Raw genomic sequence first — 12,958 nt, 5'->3', positions numbered from 1 at the left:
CATCAACGCATGAGGTTAATCAGGTCTACGTCAAGACTCGAGCTCTATAATAACACTGAGTTACATCAGTTCCAAGGACTTCACTACTTGTCCCAAGACCTATGAGGAGTCAGAATCCCTTAATTCCACTTTACCCCCCCTTGGCATTTTGTGAAAGTGGAGTTCTTTTCTTTCGAAAAATGGTTAAGAGAACATAAACATGTAAAGGATCCTTAAACCTAATCTGCACCTAAAAGTAGACTTACGGCATCAGCCTGCATCATGTGGAGCTCAGCAGCACCCTCCTTGCTTCCATTCACCAATATCTGCTGCAAAATGGAGAGCAAGCGCCGTTTGCTTTTTTTTTTTATATGTATTAGTTGTTTTATTTCATTTTTTTTTTTATAAATATCTGAGTATTCAACATTCTATTTCGAGTTGTATTTTCATTTTTTGTTTCACTGTCCGATCATATATCATGTAGTACTTCTTAATTAGTCTTTTGTGCACGTTCTGAATGTTGGGCTTTTTACCCAATACTTGTATGCTTTTGCCCTGCACATTTTTTCATCGCTATATTCTTTGTACCACAGTATTTTTGTACATACACATTCATTTGCTTTATGTCATTAAGCAAATAAATGCATTTTCAAAGCATGTAATATATATTTATTGAGATATATTATATATGAAAGCACAGCATTTTTTATTTACTCTCTTTTCAATATTCTTAACTTATATATTGTATTTAGAATTATTTCTAGTCAATCTTATAGAAATACTTATTTATTGCCCCCATTTTTCTCCTAAGTCTCTACACAGATGCATGCACACTGCTGTGTCCTGGAACAAGACCACTTGTGTATGGGTTTACTTGGGTACGTCATTACGCTGCCATGTGGCACATGGGCATTCACATCCCTAAATCGTGGGTTCATTGGGTCTATGGGACTCTGGTCATTGGCCTCCGGAAGGCTTATAGGGGTTATCCTATAATTCGCGTACACATGAGCCACTCATATGAGGCTTCCATGAAGCACTGTGTCCTCCTAGATGCACTTGAAGATCCATACGACATGGGTTTATGATATGGATATATGCATAAGGTCTAATGTAATGATTATATCTTCCCAAAACTTATCTGCAGGGCCATAAAAAATAATGACATTTCCAAGAATGGAAACTATATAATCAGTATCCTGATAATGTCGCAGATTAGAACTATTCTTGGATCAATGGAAGTCTTTTCATTTACAGCTTAAAGCAATATTCCAATGTGTGGTTATGGCATCTTGCTTACATTAAGACCAATGGGAGGTCCTATCACCAGGGCTCTTGTTGATCTTAAAGCCTCCCAGTCGATTATTCCGCAAATATCTTGCCCATCTTGTCCACAAACGCCCACTCTACTAAGCGGTCCTGTATTCTATATGAGAAAGCTGCTGTCAGACATATCTGGAGGCTTATATCAGGGAGAACAAAATGATCGGCAGTCCAAAATCAGACATGCCAGATTTTTAACTACCCCACCATTCATCTCTCTGGGGCCCTCATACATATTAGTCTGTCGACCACCGTTGGTCTAATGTTACTGAAGGGTCTTTAGAATGACCGATGGAGGGCCCTTCAGGATTTCCTGTGCACAGTGGCACTAGGGGACTTACAAGGGTCGCAGTTCTCTACGCAGCAGACTGTCAAAAATCTAAAGTGGCAGCAGTGCTAACATACAGCTGCATCCCTGTTATTCTGAGGATAAGACCACGTTCACACGTTCAGTATTTTCCATCAGTATTTGTAAGCCAAAATCAGGAGTGGAACAATCAGAGGTAAAGTATAATAGAAACACGTCACCACTTCTGGATTTATCACCCACTCCTGGTTTTGGCTTACAGATACTGATGGGAAATACTGAGCATGTGTACATGGCCTTGGTGGTAGTTGAACCCACACAGAACAGTAAATTGTAGCATATCCTGAAGATACAGTTTACTTCTACATCTGGATTTTATCCTGGTGTATATATATATATATATATATCACATGGAGGCCAATATCATTTTGTGAACATACCATAACAGTCCAAAAGATTTTTTTGATCACAGTAAAAAAATCCAAAGTGTAACATTCATGTCATTGCTGACGCTGCAATGCTTTTCCACAATGATACTGCACGGATGAAATCGCCTGGTATTTTCATGCATATTACCACCTGACTGGCTACACATGGGCAAAAATACAGAATGGTGTTCAATTAGGATTAGATTTTCCAGCTGCAGCTTGTTGAAGCCAGATGTTACCAGAGTGAATGGGAATATATGAAGTCCTACTTATGTTTGCATTTTTAATGTATCACCTTATTCCCACAAGCTTGTAAAATGAGGGCAGCAGCTTAGAAACATACCTGAAACGTTATTTTTGCCACAATTGCTTGGGCAACAGTGGTACATAACTGAATCACTGAGGCTTCACACTAACATCGAAGCCTACATTTCATTCCATCAAACACCCTAATGGAAACCCAATGCATCAAAGTATTACCAATGGGGTCCATCTGGTGCCATTTATGTCCATCCTCGGCCAGATCCTTTTCTTACAAAAGTTCAATTGTTCTTTTTCTCCATAGGAATAGAGAAATACAACTCCAAACACCAGTTCAACCTAGTCTCAGCCCTGTATGTAATGGCCTCTTTTCTGGTTCTCCTGAACAATGATCAGCACATGGTGCTCCAAGTTCCAATCCCTAAAACCACAAAATGTTTGGGTGTCACACTAAAAAGAGGACGTCTGCAATGGGCTAGGCTCACGCTGCAGTTTCTAGTACAATCTGACAATGAAGCGTCTTTGTCACAACCCAAATGGATATTAAGGTTTGTGCACACAATGTCTAAGACATTAGCGTACCCCAACGGTATTTTTACTGAAGTGGCTTTTTTCTTGTGTTTTGCAGCGGCTTTATTGACTGCCTTTTTTTTTTTTTTTTTTTTTTAGCATTATGGGACCAATACATTATTCATCTGTTTTACGCTGTTTTTTTGTGTAAACACTTTAGTCTCACAATGTCTGCACAGAATAGCACAAAAATTTTGCAACTGTTGGTATCAGTTTCAAGCGGCTCCACTAAAATGGGTGGAGCTGGGGAAGAGCTAGGGCGAGAAAGGGCATGGCTACCCCTGCATGTCAAATACATGGAAAGTTGCAGCATTTTCTACGCCAGAGATGTTACTCCAGTCTTTCAAGAGAATGCCAAGAGTGTGCAAAGCAGTCATCAAAGCAAAAGGTGGCTACTTTGAAGAACCTAGAATATAAGACATATTTTCAGTAGTTTCACACTTTTTTGTTAAGTATATAATTCCACATGTGTTAATTCATAGTTTTGATGCCTTCAGTGTGAATGTACAATTGTCATAGTCAAGAAAATACAGAAAAATCTTTAAATGAGAAGGTGTGTCCAAACTTTTGGTCTGTACTGTAAATAGGCTGTAAAAAGATACTGAACCCGGATGGACTTTACAATAGCACCAAATTTCTACATTATGCGGAAAAAGCTGCCCGTTGCTGAAAGAGTCTACCTACTGGAGCTATAGAGAGAGCTTTGGCCAACTCTGATCAAATGTTGTAAGGAAATAGCTCGTGATATACATAGACTCACATGGAAAGTCAGGCATGGATGCAGCTGACAATATCATGTGGACCAAAGGTTTGATTCAGTTACCCTTCACATAGTTTTAACAAATACTATAAAATACACATTACGGTGATAGGTTATTGCTACCTTTTCCTTCAGTCCTTAAGAGATTCTTTTAATTTACTTTGGTGGGATATATTATTTCTCATAGCAAAAATAGTATACATACTCTCCATTACAATGAGAGGGAGTTATGGAAATCTGTGGATCATTTTATGCACAGGCAGCAAAGGGAGTGTTAGTGCATAATGTCCGTCAAAGATGCATCGGATTTGATCTAAGTCTACTACCCACTGACCGGATGTCCTTGTATTCCAGTGGTTGCATGAACGGCATAAAGCGTCTCACTGCCAAGATTCCCTCACCTCCCCACAATCAGATGGCTATCTCATATACACTATGCCTGTCTTTTATGCCCTATGGATGGCATAGTAGATGGTTCTCCACTTGGGACCAACCTTTATGTGAGAGTGGATACATAATTTGGAAGAACTGGTCCATCCATTCCTTACGTGGGCGGCCAATCATTGCTTGATAACAATCAGGGGCCATTTGCAATAAAAACCAACACCAGGGGTTAGAAAAGGCAAACTCATGGATATGATCTGGGTTCTAATTAAAGTGAACCTGTCTTGTAAAATATTGCTATTAACCTGCAGGCTAATAAGGTTCGGGCCCCCTGCCGGGAGAAAATTAACTTTATTCCTCTCAGCAGCATTCGGCTCCCAGTCATAGGGGTGGTGCCGGCACGGTTTCACTCACTGCTCAGTGTATAGAGAGTGGTGGCTGTTATCGTGACCCCCTGCACTGACTGACAGACACTGCTCTCTATGTGAGTGAAACCGTGCCGGCACCACCCCTATGACTGGAAGCCGAGCGCTGCCAAGAGGAATAAAGTTAATTTTCTCCCGGCAGCGGGGCTCTCACTGCCGACGCCACAAGGTGTCAGAACGCTATTAACCTGCAGACTAACCCAATATCTGCAAGATAATAGTGTTATTCCTTTAAATAGGAGTTGCTTGGTGAGACAGCATCATTAAATGTTAGGGCAATGGTCTGAGCTCTATACTCACAAAAAAATTCTTTCCATTACAATATGCTGGTTGTATTCTAGTGAAAATCACTGGACGACAACCTCCAAAAATGGGAAAATTTGATTGAATTTAAAAGAATATATAGGAAATTTACATCATGGGATATAAATGTTTTACATTACAGCAGATGAGGATTTCTGTGGAAACAGTTCTGGCAATTCTATGGCCTTGAATTGGCTGTTTTTGTTTGGAGGCTCGCTGTGCGGAGGAATGGGGGAGTGCTGTGATCACAAAGTACAAGAAAGGTCTTCCATGATAACTTGTGCACATGTCGTCTGTATCGTAATAAAAGGGCACTGCACTACAGAATTTGGCATTAACAAACAAGTTATTGGAAAGCCCAAAGTATGAGTGAATCGAAAAAATTCAAACATGATCAGATGCATTTTTATTGCCGTCAAAATAATAATAATGAAACTTTCAGGGTTATTTTTGTTTGCATGAATCAGAGTGCCATGTATTTTCTAGTTCTACTGCTGATAGAGCAGCCCCATGTCACTTCTACAGCTCTCACATCCTCGATCCAGTGTGGATCTGGCAATACAGTGCGATCGGTGGGAGAAAAAAAATCGCATGCATCAGTATGGCTTCCAAATTTTCAGCTACATTACAAAATTCTGCAGCATATGAAACTGTGAATGGTTCTGTAAAAGATTAATAGCTTCTGAGTAAAAAAAAAAGGATTGTACACAGATGACAAGTGAGAAAAAAATCATACCAATTTTCTGGATGAGAATGGGTCCAATTTTTTATACCCCAGTGTGAGCATACCCTAATTGTAATTGTATACTATCCCTAAAATAGGATGTCACACAAAACAATGGATAAATGCCAGAAGTGCAGAGAAAATTGGGATACTTCTGTACTTCATGGATCACCAAGTATTATGCTCCTGCTTTTCAACATAATTTAGAAGCCTGATGGACCCATTATCAATAGGATTTATCAAAATGGATCATAACTGACTTATCATTTATCCTAATAGAAGTAGATCTGACATATAGATCCATCTTTTCCCTACAAAAGAATGCAAACTAAAAACTCAGCACCAAGGTGGTATGTGAATTTAAGGCCACGTGCACATGTCCAGTATTTGGTCAGTATTTGACATCAGTATTTGTAAGCAAAAACCAGGAGTGGGTGATAAATCCAGAAGTGGTGACGTGTTTCTATTATACTTTTCCTCTGATTGTTCCACTCCTGGTTTTAGCTTACAAATACTGATGTAAAATACTGACTAAATACTGAAAGTGTGAACGTGGCATTAATCTTTGGCAATCTCAGTTTCTATATCCTCCCCATGGCCATATTCTACTATGGACTCTTTGAGACATTTACCTAAAAAAATGTTTTCGGTGTAATACAGTGAGCCCGTTAAGATGCACATTACTCATGCCCTGGGATTAGGGAACTAATACCAACACACCTGCTGATGAATGGTGCTACAGACACCTTAGATAGCGGTCAGCCATTCCCTATATTTAGGCAAGCTATGGCTCGGCTAAGCGTGCGAGTGTTCTCAAAGGAAACATGAGAATAAACCGCTGTTGGACTCCACTGACAAAGGATTATTTCCTAGGAGAGCAAAGTATTGGGCATGCTGAAATGCAAATTGCTCGAACCTGCTTTCCCTTCACTACTGTTTTTTGGGGAAGATTGTGAACACCCCCATACACATTAGATATCGCATATCTAAAAAGTGACTATTAAGGGCCAATCCAAACCCTTTACTGATGTATGTGACAACAGCTAAACATTAAGGCAAATATGATGAATGATCAGTGACCTTCCCAGGTTCCTATTATTCCGTCATGTGTCAGGAATGCAGCATGTGCGCCATGTCTATGCCAGCAGGAGCAACACTCAGAGCTCTATTGCTTTAATGACTGTACAAGGCCTGATTGGAAAAGTGCAATGGTTTTTTGCAGTTAGTGCTAAAATGTAAAGAATAAAAGTAGACTTTAACATGACAAGGTCTTTTACAGAATAAGTAATTAGCCTCAGCTTTAACTTACAGAATGCTCCACATGACTAATATCTATGTGACATTCATGTACTTGCTGCCTTCTACAGTTTGATTGCGTGTTTCAATGGACGGACAAACTAACATGACTTAGATAATGTGGAAGCAGGGCAATGGTGAGGATAGCTTGTCTCAATGTCTGCATTACAGATCCAGTTTCCACACTTGGAAGATAAATACTACAAAGTACCAAACTGTTCAACGTTCAGTATGTGATACACTTATGAGCAAAGAGCAAGCACATTGTTCCAGTACAGAACAGAGAGTATGAAAAGCGAAATTGCTTCCTGTTTTGTAAGTGTCGCCAGATGAGTTATACAAGATTTGACTGACTAGAACAGTCATATAACAGAGTAAAAAAGTGCAGTATGGGGGCGCTGTAGACCCCCTTCGCTCTCTATATAGTTTTTGCCTTTCACCCTTCCTATGACTGACATATGGTGACATGATAGAACCATTACATATACACTTTACATACTTATGGTTGGTTTTTTTTTTTTACTACAATGTACATATGGCCTCTAGATCAGCAAATGAGCTATAGGATTGAAAAAGGTAGCAGAGGTATTACATAGAGAGGTGGAGAGAAGCAGCTGTAGAGACAAGGTCAATCCTCTCCACAGCCAGATTGGCCTGCAATAAGGCACTGCAGGGGAGGATACAAGCTGCAATACCTCTAATGTCCCTTCTCCCTTCCATAACCATTGCCATGCAGCAAGAGCTTAGCTCCGTATTTGACCAGTAGGAAAATATTTGCTCTGCGTCATTATACACCTCAGAATTTCACTATTATGGGCTCAGTTATGTATTGGATATATGATGGTACTGTGTTAACCATGACATCATGATGAAAAAACTCATCATCATCATCATCAACATGGTGCAAGCAGTAAGTCGAAATAATGAAATCTGCTCGTTCAACATGATGGAGGTGTACATGGATACTCAGCATCATAACACAGTAAAATTCTTTATCCAGTAAGGCTGGAAGTGTATAGCGATACTCTGCGTCACACAATGCAGCACCTTTTGTCACTAGGTGGTACATGTGGATATAGCATATTGCACCAGTGTAGCTCATTATACAAGATGGCATCTCCAGAACATTAGAATCTTCTCTGATAAGCCCTCGAGACATTCTCAGAAGGGTAACCCACCTCCTGCAGTACTTCCATGCCCTTATATTGTTATAGGGATGGAGGCAGTTCTAAGGTCAAAGGAGCTCACTGTTTATGTGCCCTCCCCTGGTCATCTGCATCATCCACAGGCATGTCTTCTGTTACTCCATTTAGCTGAGACTTTCCAGGAACTGTCCCATCTGCTGAGGCTATTACAGCTGTAGCTCCACGAGGCTGCATTGAAATTGGTGCTCCCAAACCATTGCCTCCTATTTGCCCTTCCCCTTTCCCAAAGTTAAATAGTTTCCCAGGATGGAAAGGTTTGGTTGGAGAATGGGATCTTTCTGGTGCTGCCTCTCTACGTGTCTCGGGAGATTTCAAAAACTTGAAACTCAAGAAGCTAGGTATTTTGGTATCTCCCCCTGGAGGAGACTGTGGGGATTTGGCATTGGTCCCTGACAAGAATTTACTTTGCAGGGGTATAATTTGCTTGAGTTTGAGCACATTATTGCTGGCCAGCAGGGAGCTGGGCCTCTTCGGTTTGTCATGAGTGTTCCCTCCTTGGGAACCACATGGCTTAGTTTTACTTGAGTTCTTCTCATGTGTTTGAGAGTCCTGACCAGATCTTCCCTCCTCGCCCCCTCTCTCCCGTTCTTTTCGTGCATGATAATCAGCATGACGTTGTCTCTCTTCTTCCTCTCGCTTCCTGCGCTGCTGCTGCTGGTACCGATGCTGGGCCTGACGTTCATGTTTCTGTTAAGGAAGAAAGGAATACTCAATGGACCATGTAAAACTAGTAAAAGAGTAAAACTATGCATTACTGAGGGACTATTGTCAGCAAGTGTTTTCTAGCAACTCAGTTTGTAGATGATTTGCGTACTGTATTATTAACAGTGGACCTAGAAAACATAAATAAGTAACACAGTCTAGTGTTTTCTGTACAGTTCTGCACAGAGAGGTGGTTTCCATTACAGCAAAGAGATAACTGAATTTTATGGGGGAATGGAACCCTGAAACTTCGGGTATGTAAAAGTTATTCCAAGCAAATGTTAGAATTAAAATAATAATAATTGTAATTAGAATATATGTGGGGAGAAACTGGTTGACTTGGTCTGCAGCCTTTACAGGTAGGTAACAGACAAGTCAATCCTGACATTCATTGTATGAAAACTTAGCAGTACAAATGTTCATTTTTTGGGAACTTCCATAAAAGTGAATGGAGAGAGCTGCGCATGTGCAGCCACCTCTCCATCCATGGTGGTGAGAGATAGAGCCCCATTCTGAAAATAGGTGAAGGTCACAAATGTTGTACCCGCATCTATCAGACATTTATGGATGGAAAATAAATAAATAATAATATTAAGAGCTCAATTTTTGTACCTTAAATGCTTCTCGCCTTTGGTATTCCAACTTTGCCATCTCTTCAGCCACCCACCCAGGAATGTCTGGGATCACCACATGTATTATATACTTTAGAAGCAGTGCAAAATGCTGAAAAATGGAAACAAAATAACAGAATTTCAACAAGTGTAATGGGGTGTTGGATATCAATTTACAGACCATATGGCTGACATGAGGCTCGATAGTTGGGAAAGCCCAGAGCTGAACGGCACCACATCCCCCCCTCTGCGTCTCAATTCCAGATGTATCTGCATCCTCAGGATTTTTATTCATTAAATGTGTCTATGTGCATGTACTCTAGTGTAAGGGCATTACCAGACTCACCTACCGCTCACAAGTATCCAGCGCTGTTCTTCTCTTCTCATGTCACTGCTTTGCAGACTGTCCGGGTCACACTGCGCTCTGCGTGACCTGGCAGTTACTTTTACAACATAAGTCTATGTAGTTTCAGAACGAGGCCCAGAACAAGGATCCATAGGCTTACAGAGTAAAAGAGACTTCCGGCTCACGCACAGAGTATAGAGAGAGTTGGCTAGTGTGAAGAGCGATGACGTCACTGAGAAGCAGAGAACAACATAGCTGGACACCGGAGAGAGCAGCAGTAGTGAAGTATATTAACACACTCACACTACATTATGTGCACATACACACACATTTAATGAATAAAAACTTAGTGGGAGTGATTCTGTAAACACAATGGTGGCACAAGGAGCCGTCAGCTCTATACTCCACCATTCAGTTTGTGTGTCCAAGTCCCAGCGCAGGAGGTCAATAGATCGCACTTGCTGCGTGGAGCTCCTCTCCATACATGCTGCTGTGTAGAGCAGCATGTCAGGGGGAAGAAGGAAGGTTTTTTTTTTTATTTTGTCAATTAGTACTTGGGGGGCACCTGTGGGGCTTCATAATGTGTGAAGGAACGATAGGGGACATAATATTGTGTGGGCATTATTTGTTTGTGGGGGCTGTGGGGGATAATACTATGTGGGGGAGGAGTGACTGTGATGCTATTGTGTTGTATGACTGGACTGTAGGGATATCATACTGTGTGGGGGTACTGTGGGGGTATCATACTGTGTGGGGGAAGGTCACTGCGGGAGCCTCTTAATGAGTGTAGGGGGACTGAAGGGACTGAAGGGACATCATACTGTGCTGGCATTATAACATGCGGGGGGGCACTGTGGAGACATCACAATGTTGGAGTGCACTGTGAGGACATCATACTGTGAGGAAGGGTCACTGTAGGAGACCATAATGTGTGTGGTGGGGACATCATACTGTGGGGTCTCCTTCAGGGATCAGCTTGCGAACTACGTCTGGTATTCTTTCATTCCCCATTCAGATGAGGCCTGGTTTGTCACATGGAGAGGTAGGGCATAAGTGATAGGAACCATCCATATTTAGGTACAATTTCATGTGGTTGGATAACTTTTGCGCTCTTTGATCACAAAACATTAGCCAAGTACCTTAACCTTTTTAACGTTTACAGCAATATAGAATTCATGTATTCATTAATTGCAGTGTGCTGATGCATAGTGTACATATACACTCCCTGACAGAAGTTATGTCGCTTTTCCATGTTATGTAAATGAAAGCTTATAACCTGACGTTAAATTCATCCATTGGTTTTATAAATTACTCTTTTGAAAGCTGAAACCCTCCCAAATTTGGTTTCGGTTAAGAAAATAAATTGGCATCAATGCTGAAATATTGAGCATTTAATGAACACAGAATGGTCAGATTTTAGCGCAAGACAAAAGTTTTGTCGCCCACAGAAAGTAATGTGATATTCATACAAATAATTATCTTAAAATACAAATATATGTTGCATAACATTGGTGAATGAAGTTGTGGTGCTATTAGAGTCATATTTAATATTTTGTGTGACTTCCATGAGCTTGAAGGACTGCATCCATGCGGTTCAACAATGATTCATACAATTTATTAATGAAGCCAGACACCACATGCCAGGATTCAAAGACAAGGCAAAAAACTTTGCAAAAACTTTTTTAAAAGTGTATTTACCAACTATACATTTTTTTTATACACACAAAAATTCTACCATTCATATTACCATTATGTACAAGAAGCATTATCACATACCTCTAATACAACAATAAATATAATGGCTGATTCAGGTCCCAGCCATGGTATTAATCTCTGAAGCTGTCCGCACTGTCCAATCAGGTAACAGTTCACTATAATGGCAATGACGCCCATTGCTTCCATCACATTCTGCAAGAGAAGGACACACATCTTACTTCCAAGTATGGCCATATTATTTCTTGGCCAAAAGTGTGCAATGTGTGTAATGTGTGCAACTCAATTTTTCAGCAAATATTTCTAACCCACTGAGAAACATAATTAGCGTCAATAACGCTTCCAGCATACAATCAACTTCCCCATTCTAGCAAAGGAAAAAAGGACATCAAACCCCTTTCTTTAGAAATCTCTCACTGCTGTCCACACCCACCAGCTCCTTACTTGCCACTGTCCTATACCATCCACGCGGCGGCCAAATGGTCTCTGAAGTCCACTGCACAGCTTGAAGGCATCACTGCGGATTTCAATGATGTTATTTACAAGGGCACATACTGCAGCGAGGGGGAAAGCAGATGAGAAGAGGACCACGTAGCCAAACTGCACAAACATCTCCTGGTAATCCTGGAAGGTATCCTACGAGAAGCACATGGATAATTAGCAGATAACATTATATCACAATAGAAGAGCAATACCATACCCACAATTATCAGTCCGAGAGATTTCTACAGATAAAAAAAAAAGAAAAAAATATAGATGTCAAAATATTAGTGTTGAGCGAGTATGTTCTATTAACCCTTTCGGCGAGTATGCTCGGGCCGAGCTCCGAGTAGTTACAGCTGCTCGGTGATATGGTTGAATCGCTCCCGTGTGCATGATTTGTAACTGTTTGACAGCTTTATTACATGGGAGGAATGTGTAAGAAATAGACATTCCTCACATGTAATAAAGCTGTCAAACAGTTGCAAATCATGCACACGGGAGCGATTCAACCATATCACCGAGCAGCTGTAAATACTCGAAGCTCGCCCGAGTATACTCGGCCAAAGGGTTAATAGTATATTTTGTAGTGTTGAGCGAGTATGTTCTAACACAATAAATATAAGCTAGGAAGGAAAATGATAAAAGACTGATTTGTTTCCTTGTTTTTTCAAAAAGCTGTATGAAAAGCAAAAACTGTAAGTAGCTGTATAAAAACCCAACAAAAAACGTGCGTGTCCAAACAAGCGAACAGTGGGTTTTAAAAGACGGACACCACTAGAGGGCATCACTATGCCATATGTAGATTAAATGTGAGTGTATCATTGCCAAAGACAGAAATTCTGCCAGCTATAAAGCTGTGATTGGTAGAACAGAAGAGTGTAAAACGGTGTATCTGAAAATGTATGCAATAGGCAATAGAGAATAATACAATTCTAGAAACACACACATACAAAACAGCTTACATTAAAGAGAACATGTCAGAAATATTTACCCCCCCCCCCAAAAAAAAGCATTAATATGCTTCATTAACTGTGAAGTCCTTTAAAAGTTTAGCCATTTGATACCTCTATTTTTATTTATTTTACTCACTTATATAGCGCCATTAATTCCACAGCGCTTCACAGACATTATGGGCACG

General features: G+C 40.5%; 1 protein-coding gene across 1 annotated transcript in view; it reads right to left on the bottom strand.

The window, feature by feature from the left end:
• Positions 1–359: 359 nt before the first annotated feature.
• Positions 360–12,958, bottom strand: part of ANO8 (anoctamin 8) — a 133,567-nt gene continuing 120,968 nt past the window's right edge. The window contains exons 14-17 of the mRNA XM_073661097.1: positions 11,782–11,973; positions 11,401–11,532; positions 9,280–9,390; positions 360–8,652 (exon numbers count right to left, since the gene is read on the bottom strand). Coding sequence (XP_073517198.1) covers positions 8,005–8,652; positions 9,280–9,390; positions 11,401–11,532; positions 11,782–11,973 — 1,083 coding nt within the window. The 3' untranslated portion in view covers positions 360–8,004. The remainder of the gene's footprint in view (positions 8,653–9,279; positions 9,391–11,400; positions 11,533–11,781; positions 11,974–12,958) is intronic.

The sequence above is a fragment of the Phyllobates terribilis genome, unplaced genomic scaffold (assembly GCF_046119375.1).
Source record: "Phyllobates terribilis strain yellow unplaced genomic scaffold, ASM4611937v1 Scaffold_1__5_contigs__length_1240528914, whole genome shotgun sequence".
NCBI classification, from domain to species: domain Eukaryota; kingdom Metazoa; phylum Chordata; class Amphibia; order Anura; family Dendrobatidae; genus Phyllobates; species Phyllobates terribilis.
This window is presented reverse-complemented; position numbering and strand designations above follow the sequence as displayed.